The 14014-nt window shown below is 43.2% G+C and overlaps 1 protein-coding gene across 2 annotated transcripts in view; it reads left to right on the top strand.

Moving 5' to 3' along the window:
* The window catches only part of LOC139538880 (ubiquitin-conjugating enzyme E2 E3), a 62779-nt gene extending 49315 nt beyond the window's left edge, over positions 1-13464 (top strand). For both annotated transcript variants that reach the window (XM_071341401.1, XM_071341402.1), the window contains exons 5-6: positions 11378-11525; positions 12604-13464. In XM_071341401.1, coding sequence (XP_071197502.1) covers positions 11378-11525; positions 12604-12701 — 246 coding nt within the window. In that variant the 3' untranslated portion in view covers positions 12702-13464. The remainder of the gene's footprint in view (positions 1-11377; positions 11526-12603) is intronic.
* The last annotated feature ends 550 nt before the right edge of the window (positions 13465-14014 follow it).

Below are 14014 nucleotides of genomic sequence, written 5' to 3'. Positions count from 1 at the left end.
TCTGACGGGCCGCCCCCAGGTGGTGAAGGTAGGAAACAACATCTCCATTTCGCTGATCCTCAACACTGGGGCCCCACAAGGGTGCGTGCTCAGCCCCCTCCTCTAATCCCTTTTTACCCATCACTGTGCAGCAATGCACGCCTCCAATTCAATCATCAAGTTTCCAGACGACACAACAGTGGTGGGCTTAAATTACCAACAACGACGGGACAGCCTACAGGGAGGAGGTGAGGGCACTCGGAGTGTGGTGTCAGGAAAACAACCTTTCACTCAATGTCAACAAAACAAAGGAGATGATAGTGGATTTCAGGAAACAGCAGAGGGAGCACCCCCCTATCCACATCAACGGGACAGCAGTGAAGAAGGTGAAACGTTTTAAGTTCCTCGGCTTACACATCACGGACAAATTGAAATGGTCCACCCACACAGACAGTGTGGTGAAGAAGGTGCAACAGCAAAATTTGGCTTGACACCTAAAACACTCACAAACTTTTACAGACGCACAATTGAGAGCATCCTGTTGGGCTGTATCATCGCCTGGTATGCCAACTGCACCGCCTTCAACCGCAAGGCTCTCCAGAGGGTGGTGCGGTCTGCACAAGGCATCACCGGGGGCAAACTACCTGCCCTCCAGGACACCTACAGCACCCGATGTCACAGGAAGGCCAAGAAGATCATCGAAGACTACAACCACCCGAGCCACTCCGCTACCATCCAGAAGACGAGGTCAGTACAGGTGCATCAAAGCTGGGACCGAGAGACTGAAAAACAGCTTCTATCTCAAGGCCATCAGACTGTTAAACAGCCATCGCTAACACAGAGAGACTGCTGCCTATATACTGACTCAAATATCCAGCCACTTTAATAAATGGATCACTTGTCACTTTTAAAAAGTGCCACTTTAATAATGTTTACATATCTTACATTACTCATCTCATATGTATATACTGTATTTTATACCATCTATTGCATATTGCCTATGCCACTCGGCCATCGCTCATCCATATATTTATATGTACATATTCTTATTCCATCACTTTACATTTGTGTGTATTAGGTAGTTGTGAAATTGTTAGAATACTTGTTAGATACTGCTGCAATGTCGGAACTAGAAGAAAAAGCATTTCGCTACACTCGCATTAACATCTGCTAACCATGTGTATGTGACCAATAAAATTTGATTTGAAGTCATGTGTCCGCCAGAAACATGACCCACCTAACAACGTCCTTAAGACCCACCAGCCAGCCGCACCAATGTTTCGGAGGATACACTGTTCAACTGGCATTTGGGGTCAGCCTACAGGCACCCGGCCCACCACAATGAGTCATTAGAGCACAATGAGCCAAGTAAAGCCCCACCGGCCAAACCCTCCCCTAAGCCAGACGACGCTTGGCCAATTGTGCACCGTCCTATGGGACTCACGACCACGGCTGGTTGTGGCACAGCCCAGGATATGAACCCAACACCGTAGTAATGCCTCTAGCACTGCTGCATGCAATGCAGTGCCTTAGACCGCTGCGCCACTCGGGAGCCCCATATTTTCAAGTATAGTGGTGGGTGCATTATGTTATGGGTATGCTTGTAATCGTTAAGGATTAGGGAGTTTTTCAGGATAAAAAATAAACGGAATGCAGCTAAAACACAAGGCCAAATCTACACTGTAGTTGCTTACCAAGAAGACAGTGAATGTTCCTGAGTGGCCGAGTTACAGTTTTGACTTAAATCTACTTGAAAATCTATGGCAAGACCTGAACATGATTGTCTAGCAATGATCAACAACCAATTTGACAGAGCTTGAAGAAATTTCAAAAGAATAATGGACAAATGTTGCGCAATCCAGGTGTGGAAAGCTTAGAGACTTACCCAGAAAGACTCACAGCTATAATCCCTGTCAAATGTGCTTCTACAAAGGATTGACCCAGGGGTGTGAATACTTATGTAAATGAGACATTTCTGTTTTTAATTTTCAATAAATGTGCAACAATTTCAATAAACATGTTTTCACTTTGTCGTTAGGGGGTATTGTGTGTAAAAAAATAAATATTTAATTAATTTTTTTAATCAGGCTGTAACACAACAAAAAGGTGGAATAATTCAAGGGGTATGAATACTTTCTAAAGGCAGGGAGTAGGGTGCCTTTTGGGATGCAGCTTCTTGTCTGTTATAGGCACTGCAGGGGCGCCTCTTTTTTAGAAGCGTATATTCTCAGTAATAGGCTACAACAGGCTACACTGCCTATTATGTTTCTGAGAAAACTATATGGGAGGTGGATATAATCAGGATCATAATAGCTTTCTGCTAGTGGAGGGGAGCAGTAGGGTTATTTCATAGAAAGCAATCCCATTTCACATAAAACTAACATAATCTATTTAGGAGAAATCACCCTCAGAACTAAAAGCTGTACCACTCTATACTGGACTGAGGGGGTGTCATGATATGTTTGCTCTGTCTAACAGTTTTATTATTCAACACAAATCCCCTGTTTACAGTGATGGGATTAGCCTTTACAGTGGTTATGGTAATACAAGACTCAGTCTGGCTCGTCTGGTTTCTATTAACATGTCATAAAGATGGCATATACAGTTTGACTGGAGAGGGAGAGGGAGTCAGACCCCAGGGTAATTGGTAGCATGGAGGGGAACCACACCGCATCTGAACAAGTCTACTCTCTCTCTCCTCTCTTTCTCTCTCTCTCTCTCACTCTCTATCTCTTTCTCTCTCTCTTATCTCTCTCTCCCTCTAATGTCAAAGCCATAAACAGCTAGTGGTATCATTAAGATCATTGGCTGTGCGTGGCCCTTATTGGTTTCCCCTGCAATAAGGGCTGCTCAGAGAGAGAAGGCCTCAATGGGATGGATGTTAAAAGACTTCCCTTATATAAACACCACATGATTTCACATGTGGAAAATCACATGATTTCACATGTGACATTTCCACATGTTTTGCACATTTGAAATCATGTGTTTTTGTAACATTTCACGGGATATTTCACGTGAAACTATGTGTTTTTGGAACACTTCACATGATGATATTTCACATGTGGATGTTCACGTGATCGCATAACCTTTCACTTGTGGACTCAAGTTTTAACACGAGATTTCACAGGTGATGCCCTGCAAACAAAAATGTGTCTTCATGATACACACACAGTGTTTTCAACTTACATATTGGACACATATAACTACATTGTGTATGTTTATTTATATAGTAATTATTATTCAACATGTCTTTACCTGGGATTAAACCTCACAACCTCTTGGTTCACTGCATTCCAATCGTCCTACTACGCCACCATGTCTGTGTCATTAACTCATTTCACCTGTATTCCTAGACTTTGGAATTCAAAGTACATCTCAGATTTGCTAAAAATACACTCACCTGATTCAGTGTATTTTTAGCAAATCTGAGATTCAGGTGTAACATTAAAGTAAAATAATATGCCCACCAACATTAGACAACGTCACAGAAAATCCTCAAATTGCTGAAATAAGTAAATGTAATCAATGATGAGAGAATAGTCAGAAAAACTGATAACTAAAATAGCAGTGCAGATGTCACTCTTTTGCTAAGTGCAGAGATGTATTATAGTTGTTGAATGTGTATGGGAATGTTATAGACTTTGTTGTGCAGCAGTAAGGGCAGTAAACCTCAAATCCAGAGGTTGTGTGTTCAAATCCCAGGTGGGGTCATACTTTAGCCGAACAGTGACATCACATGACATTTCACATGTGAAAAACATATGTGAAGTTTCAAAACCAAATTTGTGAAGTGTTCCAAAAACACTTTTTCACAAGTGAAATGTCACATGTGAAGTGTTCCAATAACATGTTTTCACATGTGAAGTGTTCACATAATTTCACATGTGAAATGTCAAATCATGTGATTTTCCACAGGTGAAATAATGTGGTCCAACATGTTAGCCATTGCTGTAATAGGATACTGTATTAGTGTTTTGATATATGTTTACTGTCAATTGCAATGCACATGGGTAGACTACTTTTTGGCCATCATGCAAATTAACATGATACACTGATTATTTTATAGTAAGTTACCAGCTACTTTTTATGTATTTCCACAGCTGAACTGTATTTTGTCATTAAATATACAACAACGAACTATGCTGCCAATCAGCAAGTGATTACATTTACATTTTTACATTTAAGTCATTTAGCAGACGCTCTTATCCAGAGCGACTTACAAATTGGTGCATTCACCTTATGATATCCAGTGGAACAACCACTTTACAATAGTGCATCTAACTCTTTTAAGGGGGGGGGGGGTTAGAAGGATTACTTTATCCTATCCTAGGTATTCCTTAAAGAGGTGGGGTTTCAGGTGTCTCCGGAAGGTGGTGATTGACTCCGCTGACCTGGCGTCGTGAGGGAGTTTGTTCCACCATTGGGGTGCCAGAGCAGCGAACAGTTTTGACTGGGCTGAGCGGGAACTGTACTTCCTCAGAGGTAGGGAGGCGAGCAGGCCAGAGGTGGATGAACGCAGTGCCCTTGTTTGGGTGTAGGGCCTGATCAGAGCCTGAAGGTACGGAGGTGCCGTTCCCCTCACAGCTCCGTAGGCAAGCACCATGGTCTTGTAGCGGATGCGAGCTTCAACTGGAAGCCAGTGGAGAGAGCGGAGGAGCGGGGAGACGTGAGAGAACTTGGGAAAGTTGAACACCAGACGGGCTGCGGCGTTCTGGATGAGTTGTAGGGGTTTAATGGCACAGGCAGGGAGCCCAGCCAACAGCGAGTTGCAGTAATCCAGACGGGAGATGACAAGTGCCTGGATTAGGACCTGCGCCGCTTCCTGCGTGAGGCAGGGTCGTACTCTGCGAATGTTGTAGAGCATGAACCTACAGGAACGGGTCACCGCCTTGATGTTAGTTGAGAACGACAGGGTGTTGTCCAGAATCACGCCAAGGTTCTTAGCACTCTGGGAGGAGGACACAATGGAGTTGTCAACCGTGATGGCGAGATCATGGAACGGGCAGTCCTTCCCCGGGAGGAAGAGCAGCTCCGTCTTGCCGAGGTTCAGCTTGAGGTGGTGATCCGTCATCCACACTGATATGTCTGCCAGACATGCAGAGATGCGATTCACCACCTGGTTATCAGAGGGGGGAAAGGAGAAGATTAATTGTGTGTCGTCTGCATAGCAATGATAGGAGAGACCATGTGAGGATATGACAGAGCCAAGTGACTTGGTGTATAGCGAGAATAGGAGAGGGCCTAGAACAGAGCCCTGGGGGACACCAGTGGTGAGAGCACGTGGTGCGGAGACAGATTCTCGCCACGCCACCTGGTAGGAGCGACCTGTCAGGTAGGACGCAATCCAAGCGTGGGCCGCGCCGGAGATGCCCAGCTCGGAGAGGGTGGAGAGGAGGATCTGATGGTTCACAGTATCAAAGGCAGCCGAAAGGTCTAGAAGGATGAGAGCAGAGGAGAGAGAGTTAGCTTTAGCAGTGCGGAGCGCCTCCGTGACACAGAGAAGAGCAGTCTCAGTTGAATGACTAGTCTTGAAACCTGACTGATTTGGATCAAGAAGGTCATTCTGAGAGAGATAGCAGGAGAGCTGGCCAAGGACGGCACGTTCAAGAGTTTTGTGTGAAGTGATGTGTATGTTGTCAACAGAAGAGTCAGTGAAGGCACAGTAGGTTACGAGCAAAGATTGCTAGTGGTAGCAAGTGTCCTAAAGGTTACTGTCCCCCCAAAATTGGCAGAATGTATCTGTTAATTTGACAATAACTTACTAATTAGTAGTTTCCAAGTAAAAAATTACAAATTCACAGCAACTTCTTGCAACAAGTTGCCATTAACTTACTGGAAAAAGCACAATAACCTCTTTACATTGCAGCTCATTAGTGTAGCATGCTCTTACAAAGTTTGCAGAAAAGAGGTGCTTGACTTGCATCGACATAACCATCAAACACTTAAACTGCTACAACAGTTGCTTGAGCACTGCTAGTTTTACGTTATTGTTACGTTGGTGGTGATAATTGCACAAAATTTTACTTGATTCTGGGCAGCGTTGAATAATGCAGAAATGCATTCCTGCCAATAAGTATGTGGCCCATATGTATTTCACACTCACAGATCTGGTGGTGTAGCTGCACTGTAGCAGGACATTTCAGGTTGTTAGCGACCGAGAGGTTATGAATTCAAATTCCATTCAAAGTCCCAATTGTGGTCACAGTACAAGATTCTACAGTAATTGAAATCAGATTTTTTATTTATTTTATTTATTTCACCTTTATTTAACCAGATAGGCCAGTTGAGAACAAATTCTCATTTACAACTGCGACCTGGCCAAGATAAAGCAAAGCAGTGCGACAAAAACAACAACACAGAGTTACACATAAACAAACGTACAGTCAATAACACAAAAGAAAAGAAAAATAGAAATATCTATGTACAGTGTGTGCAAATATAGAAGAGAAGGGAGGAAGGCAATAAATAGGCCATAGAGGCAAAAATAATTACATTCAGCATTAATACTGGAGTGATAGATGTGCAGATGATGATGTGCAAGTAGAGATACTGGGGTGCAAAAGAGCAAGAGGGTAAGTAATAATATGGGGATGAGGTGGTCGGGTGTGCTATTTACAGATTGGCTGTGTACAGGTACAGTGATCGGTGAGCTGCTCTGACAGCTGATGCTTAAAATTAGAGAGGGGGTTATAAGACTCCAGCTTCAGAGATTTTTGCAATTCATTGGCAGCAGAGAACTGGAAGGAAAGGCGGCCAAAGGAAGTGTTGGCTTTGGGGATGACCAGTGCAATATACCTGCTGGAGCGCGTGCTACGGGTGGGTGTTGCTATGGTGACCAGTGAGCTGAGATAAGGTAGGGCTTTACCTACCGAAGACTTATAGATGACCTGGAACCAGTGGGTTTGGCGACGGATATGTAGTGAGGGCCAGCCAACGAGAGCGTACAGTTCGCAGTGGTGGGTAGTATATGGGGCTTTGGTGATAAAACGGATGGCACTGTGATAGACTACATCCAGTTTGCTGAGTAGAGTGTTGGAGGCTATTTTGTAAATGACATTGCCGAAGTCAAGGATCGGTAGTCCGTTTTACGCGGGTATGTTTGGCAGCATGAGTGAAGGAGGCTTTGTTGCGAAATAGGAAGTCGATTCTAGATTTAATTTTGGATTGGAGATGCTTAATGTGAGTCTGGAAGGAGAGTTTACAGTCTAAACAGACACCTAGATATTTGTAGTTGTCCACATATTCTAAGTCAGAACCGTCCAGAGTAGTGATGCTAGTCGTGTGGGAGGGTGCGGGAAGAAATCGGTTGAAGAGCATGCACATAGTTTTACTAGCATTTAAAAGCAGTTGGAGGCCACGGTAGGAGTGTTGTATGGCGTTGAAGCTCGTTTGGAGGTTAGTTAACACAGTGTGCAAAGCAGGGCCAGATGTATACAGAATGGTGTCATCTGTGTAGAGGTGGATCAAAGAATCACCAGCATCAAGAGCGACATCAGCATAATGTTTCTTGATATAAATAACTCCTACAAGTTGTTGTGTATATATTTACTTTATTTTCACTGCAACTTTAGGCGAAGTGCACAAGTGTGTTCTTGGCAATAAATATATACCTGATCTCCTTTATGTCTACAGACCTGGTGGCACAGCAGGAATTTCAGATAGCTAGCAACCAAGCGGTTCTCAGGTTGGTTACCAAGTGATTCAAATTATAGGGCTCCTGAGTGGCACAGCAGTCTAAGGCACTGCATCTCATTGCAAGAGGTGTCCCTACACTCCTTGGTTCGATTCCAGGCTGTATCACATCTGGCCCGTGATTGGGAATCCCATGAGGCGGCGCACAATTGGCCCAGCGTCGTCCGTGTTTGGCCGGGGTAGGCTGTCATTATAAATAAGAATTTGTTTTTAACTGACTTGCCTGGTTAAATAAAAAAGAAAGTGGACTGTTTTTTAAATAAAGCATCATACTGTCCATTAACACCATAATTTAGCAATAAAAATACAGTGTCATATTCATGGGATCACATGTAGAAATTTTGCCTCCCCATGTCACATTTATTTCACATGAGATTGTTTTTTACATGCTGTTACTTGTAGTTTCATGTTATCACATGTTGAGATTTTGCGTCCTCATTTTGTCACAATTATTTCACGTTAATTTCACGACATCATGTTCTCACATCTGCTAACATGTTGTCATGTGTATTTTTATGTTATCACATGTTGCTTCACATTAACTTTACATTAAATCACGTGATCATATGAGATGTGAAATTCATGTTTTTTCCTTAAGAGTTAGCTCAACACATGTCACCGACTGGCCTAGCTACCAGATATAGCAGGGAAAGGCTAATAGATATTCACACACCATTTGCTGGTACCTGAGGTCTCCCGGTCTTATCTACTGTATGGTGGCTTAATTATCCTCCTCAGGCGGCAGGTAGCCTAGCAATTAAGAGCTTTGGGCCAACCGAAAGGTTGTTGGTTTCAAATCCCCGAGCCGACTAGGTGAAAAATATGTCGATGTGCCCTTGACCAAGACACTTAACCATAATTGCTACTGTAAGTCGCTCTGGATAAGAGCGTCTGCTAAATCACTCAAATGTAAATGTCAGTAAATGTTCTTTGTCCTCGGTAAATGTTCTAGCTCCTCAGTAAATGTTCTAGCTCGTAACCCTTGCATGCTTTATTGTTGACCCAATTGTTAACACTGTAGCTTATCTTATCTGGCTGCCTGATAAAGCCTGAATGTGTTTCATGCCTTCCTCCTCTTCCACAGGTCAGTTTTAATTTGAGGAAAGTGGGCCTAACAAAAACTATCAGGGCGCACTGATCTGTATGTATGTGTTGTTTCCTAGCCAGTGTACAGTTGAAGTCGGAAGTTTACATACACTAGGTTGGAGTCATTAAAACTCGTTTTTCAACCACTCCACAAATGTCTAAACTATAGTTTTGGCAAGTCGGTTAGGACACCTACTTTCTGCATGACACAAGTAATTTTTCCAACAATTGTTTACAGACAGATTATTTCACTTACAATTCACTGTATCACAATTCCAGTGGGTCAGAAGTTCACATACACTAAGTTGACTGTGCCTTTAAACAGCTTGGAAAATTCCAGAAAATGATGTCATGGCTTTAGCAGCTTCTGATAGGCTAATTGACATCATTTGAGTCAATTGGAGGTGTACCTGTGGATGTATTTCAAGGCCTACCTTCAAGCTCAGTGCCTCTTTGCTTGACATCATGGGAAAATCAAAAGAAATCAGCCAAGACCTCAGAAAATAATTGTAGACCTCCACAAGTCTGGTTCATCCTTGGGAACAATTTCCAAATGCCTGAAGGTACCACGTTCATCTGTACAAACAATAGTACGCAAGTATAAACACCATGGGACCACGCAGCCGTCATACCGCTCAGGAAGGAGACGCGTTCTGTCTCCTAGAGATGAACTTCCTTGGGGGGGGGGGGGGGAAGTGCAAATCAATCCCAGAACAACACCAAAGGACCTTGTGAAGATGTTGGAGGAAACCGGTACAAAATTATCTATATCCACAGTAAACGAGTCCTATATCGACAAAACCTGAAAGGCCGCTCATCATGGAAGAACCCACTGCTCCAAAACCGCCATCTAAAAAGCCAGACTACGGTTTGCAACTGCACATGGGGACAAAGATTGTACTTTTGGAGAAATGTCCTTTGGTCTGATGAAACAAACACCATCCCAACCGTGAAGCATGGGGGTGGCAGCATGTTGTGGGGTGCTTTGCTGCAGGAGGGACTGTTACACTTCACAAAATAGATGGCTTCATGAGGATGGAAAATTATGTGGATATATTGAAGCAACACCTCAAGACATCAGTCAGGAAGTTAAAGCTTGTTCGCAAATGGGTCTTCCAAATGGACAATGACTCCAAGCATACTTCCAAAGTTGTGGCAAATGGCTTAAGGACAACAAAGTCAACTATTGGAGTGGCCATCACAAAGCCCTGACCTCAATCCCATAGAACATTTGTGGGCAGAACTGAAAAAGCATGTGCGAGCAATGGGGCCTACAAACCTGACTCAGTTACAGCAGCTTTGTCAGGAGGAATGGGCCAAAATTCACCAACTTATTGTGGGATCTTGTGGAAGGCTACCCAAAACGTTTGACCCAAGTTAAACAATTTATAGGGAAAGCTAACAAATACTAATTGAGTGTATGTAAAGTTCTGACCCACTGGGAATGTGATGAAAGAAATAAAAGCTGAAATAAATCATTCTCTACTCTTATTCTGACATTTCACATTCTTAAACTAAAGTGGTGATCCTAACTGACCTAAGCCAGGGACTTTTTACTAGAATTAAATGTCAGGAATTGTGAAACTGAGTTTAAATGTATTTGTCTAAGGTGTATTTAAACTTCCGACTTCAACTGTATATACACTGCTCAAAAAAATAAAGGGAACACTTAAACAACACAATGTAACTCCAAGTCAATCACACTTCTGTGAAATCAAACTGTCCACTTAGGAAGCAACACTGATTGACAATACATTTCAAATGCTGTTGTGCAAATGGAATAGACAAAAGGTGGAAATTATAGGCAATTAGCAAGACACCCCCAATAAAGGAGTGATTCTGCAGGTGGTGACCACAGTCCACTTCTCAGTTCCTATGCTTCCTGGCTGATGTTTTGGTCACTTTTGAATGCTGGCGGTGCTCTCACTCTAGTGGTAGCATGAGACGGAGTCTACAACCCACACAAGTGGCTCAGGTAGTGCAGCTCATCCAGGATGGCACATCAATGCGAGCTGTGGCAAGAAGGTTTGCTGTGTCTGTCAGCGTAGTGTCCAGAGCATGGAGGCGCTACCAGGAGACAGGCCAGTACATCAGGAGACGTGGAGGAGGCCGTAGGAGGGCAACAACCCAGCAGCAGGACCGCTACCTCCGCCTTTGTGCAAGGAGGAGCACTGCCAGAGCCCTGCAAAATGACCTCCAGCAGGCCACAAATGTGCATGTGTCTGTCAACATCAGCCAGGAAGCATAGGAACTGAGAAGTGGTCTGTGGTCACCACCTGCAGAATCACTCCTTTATTGGCGGTGTCTTGCTAATTGCCTGTAATTTCCACCTTTTGTCTATTCCATTTGCACAACAGCATGTGAAATTTATTGTCAATCAGTGTTGCTTCCTAAGTGGACAGTTTGATTTCACAGAAGTGTGATTGACTTGGAGTTACATTGTGTTGTTTAAGTGTTCCCTTTATTTTTTTGAGCAGTGGATTTACTTTATGTTGTCTCCTAGGTGAAGTTCTGCACCTGGATCTACCACTGTAACATCGACAGTCAGGGTTTGGTCTGTCTGGATATACTTTATGTTATTTCTTAGGTGATGTTAGATCTGCTTTATTTCATTCCCTAGGTGACATTCCGCACCAGGATCTACCACTGTAACATCAACAGTCAGGGTGTGATCTGCCTGGATATCCTGAAGGACAACTGGAGCCCTGCCCTCACCATCTCCAAGGTGCTGCTGTCCATCTGTTCCCTGCTCACAGACTGTAACCCTGGTGAGTGTCACAGCGGTCAACCAATTCATACATATAGTATATATACTCTACATGTAACAGACTGCAACCCTGGTGAGTGACACAGCGGTCAACCAATCAGACGTACACTGAGTGTACAAAACATTAAGAAAACCTTCCTAATAGTGAGTTGCACCCCCCTACCTCTCAGAACAGCCTGTATTCATCGACACATGGACTCCACAATGTGTCAAAAGCGTTCCACAGGGATGCTGGTCCATGTTGACTCCAATGCTTCCCACAGTTGTGTCAAGTTGGCTGGTTGTCCTTTGAGTTGTGGACCATTTTTGAAACACACGGGAAACTGTTAAACGTGGAAAAACCCCAGCAGCGTTGTAGTTCTTGATGCAGACCAGTGTGCCTGGCACCTACTACCACTTAATAAAAGGCACTAGAATCTTTTGTTTTGCCCATTCACCCTCTAAATGAAACACATACACAATCCATGTCTCAATTGTCTCAAGGCTTAAAAATCCTTCTTTAACCTGTCTCCCCTTCATCTACACTGATTTTGAAGTGTTTAACAAGTGACATCAATAAGGGATCATAGCTTTCACATAGATTCACCTGGTCGGTCTGTCATGGAAAGAGCAGGTATTCTTTCATGTTTTGTACACTCAGTGTATAGTAGATATACTGTACACATGTAACAGACTGCAACCCTGGTGAGTGACACAGCGGTCAACCAATCAGACGTACAGTAAATATACTGTACACCAGTAACAGACTGCAAGCCTCAAAACCAAAGAGATTACACTGCACTTGACTTGTAGAATGTTTGCGCTGTGTCAGGGATGGGACAACGGGACAGCCATAAATTTAGAAATCCTACTCAATCTTTCTACCTTGATGCTTGTTTCAATTTCTACTTGATTGAAGTCATTTATACAAAAAAAAACGAAGCAGTCCTGTATGCCTGGCTTGAGACCTGGTGATCTAAGATCGCCCTCTTACTCATGACTGTCTCATCCCTTTCCTCTTCAGTCATTTTAGACTTCCTCAACCCTCTTACTCATGCGTTGCTCATCTTTTTCCTGTCTTCTCCCTCTCCTCTCCTCAGCTGACCCTCTGGTTGGTAGCATTGCCACTCAGTACCTGACCAACAGAGCCGAGCATGACAGGATAGCCCGACAGTGGACCAAGAGATACGCCACTTAGAGGTCACGACCCCTAACCACGTCCTGTCTGATCCCCTGTCCACCCAGTCCCCCTGCCTGCAGTGTGAAGGTCCCGGAGGCGACATCACATCGTGCAACAAATCTTTATAGCCTTTACAATACGGACTTCTGTGTATATGTCTGATTACTGATTCTACTCCTCCACATTTTTCCCTGCTATGAGGACTGGGTCTGAAGAGACAGAAAGATCCAAGCAGGCATTGTCTCACGTCAGATAGCGAAGCGTCGCCTCTGTCTGCACTGATAGTTCATGGCAACACAGAGCGTTAGAATGACGCCATCTGTCGGAAGACAATGCCCAACAAAAGGTAAATGTAATTTGGAGTAGAATTTTGTAGCTGTAGATTTTAGTTATGTTTAAATGCCTCTACTTGCAAGTCTTGCTTCTTTGGGATATTAAAAAATAAAATGTATTTTGTGATGTAATAAAGGAAACTATTCCTAAAGTCTCAACCAAATATTATGGTGCATTTTAGCCTTCTCCATTATCTGTATGAAGTTAAAGAAGAAAAAACAACTAGCTGATGTAGATTATTAGAGATGATGATGTCATTTATATGAAAGCCAGACACCCATTTCCAGTTATGTAGTTACATTATACTGTTGTGATGACTCTGTTTTACCTTGTCAATTTGTAATGAAAACGAGATTTCATTGAAACCTTTTTGTAGCTCAACAAAAGATGAGCCACCACTGTAACATCCCCAAAACACAATAAACTTGTCCCCAAGGGTTGAATTGTACAGTGTAAACTCATGGATGATTGACATTGGCAGCTGGCATTCAATAACCAGGGTTGCATCCCAAATTACACCATATTCTGACTTGTGACCAGAGCCCATGCGAAGAAGGGCACTACATAGGGGATAGGGTGCAATTTGGGACATAGAGAAAGACTCAATTTGTTCAGGGCCAATGAGAGGAATGAGAGAACCCCGGGAAATGACCAAGACAATGTCATTATGTTACATAGAGTTGGACACTCAGAACTGCTGCTCTGCAAACTGCTGTACTGTTATCTCTTGAGATGTATAATTTCATACTGATTCTACACCTTCTATTACCATATGAGGACTGATGTCTGTAGGAAAAGACGGTGCTCAAATCGACCTAGACTTGAAGTACACATAAAAGGGGAAACAGACGCAGCTCTCCATCTCTTGAAGTTAAATCCTATGAGAATAAAACAAAACGTTGAAGGATGGAAAGAGAGAAACTGGTAAATGCTATTCAAGTAGAATTTTGTAACTGTAGTAGATTTAGTATGTTCGCTGTAGATATAGTGTTATCTCT

This window comes from Salvelinus alpinus, chromosome 14 (assembly GCF_045679555.1).
Source record: "Salvelinus alpinus chromosome 14, SLU_Salpinus.1, whole genome shotgun sequence".
NCBI lineage: Eukaryota > Metazoa > Chordata > Actinopteri > Salmoniformes > Salmonidae > Salvelinus > Salvelinus alpinus.
Note: the sequence above shows the minus strand (reverse complement) of the source record. Positions and strands in the feature narration are given on the sequence as shown.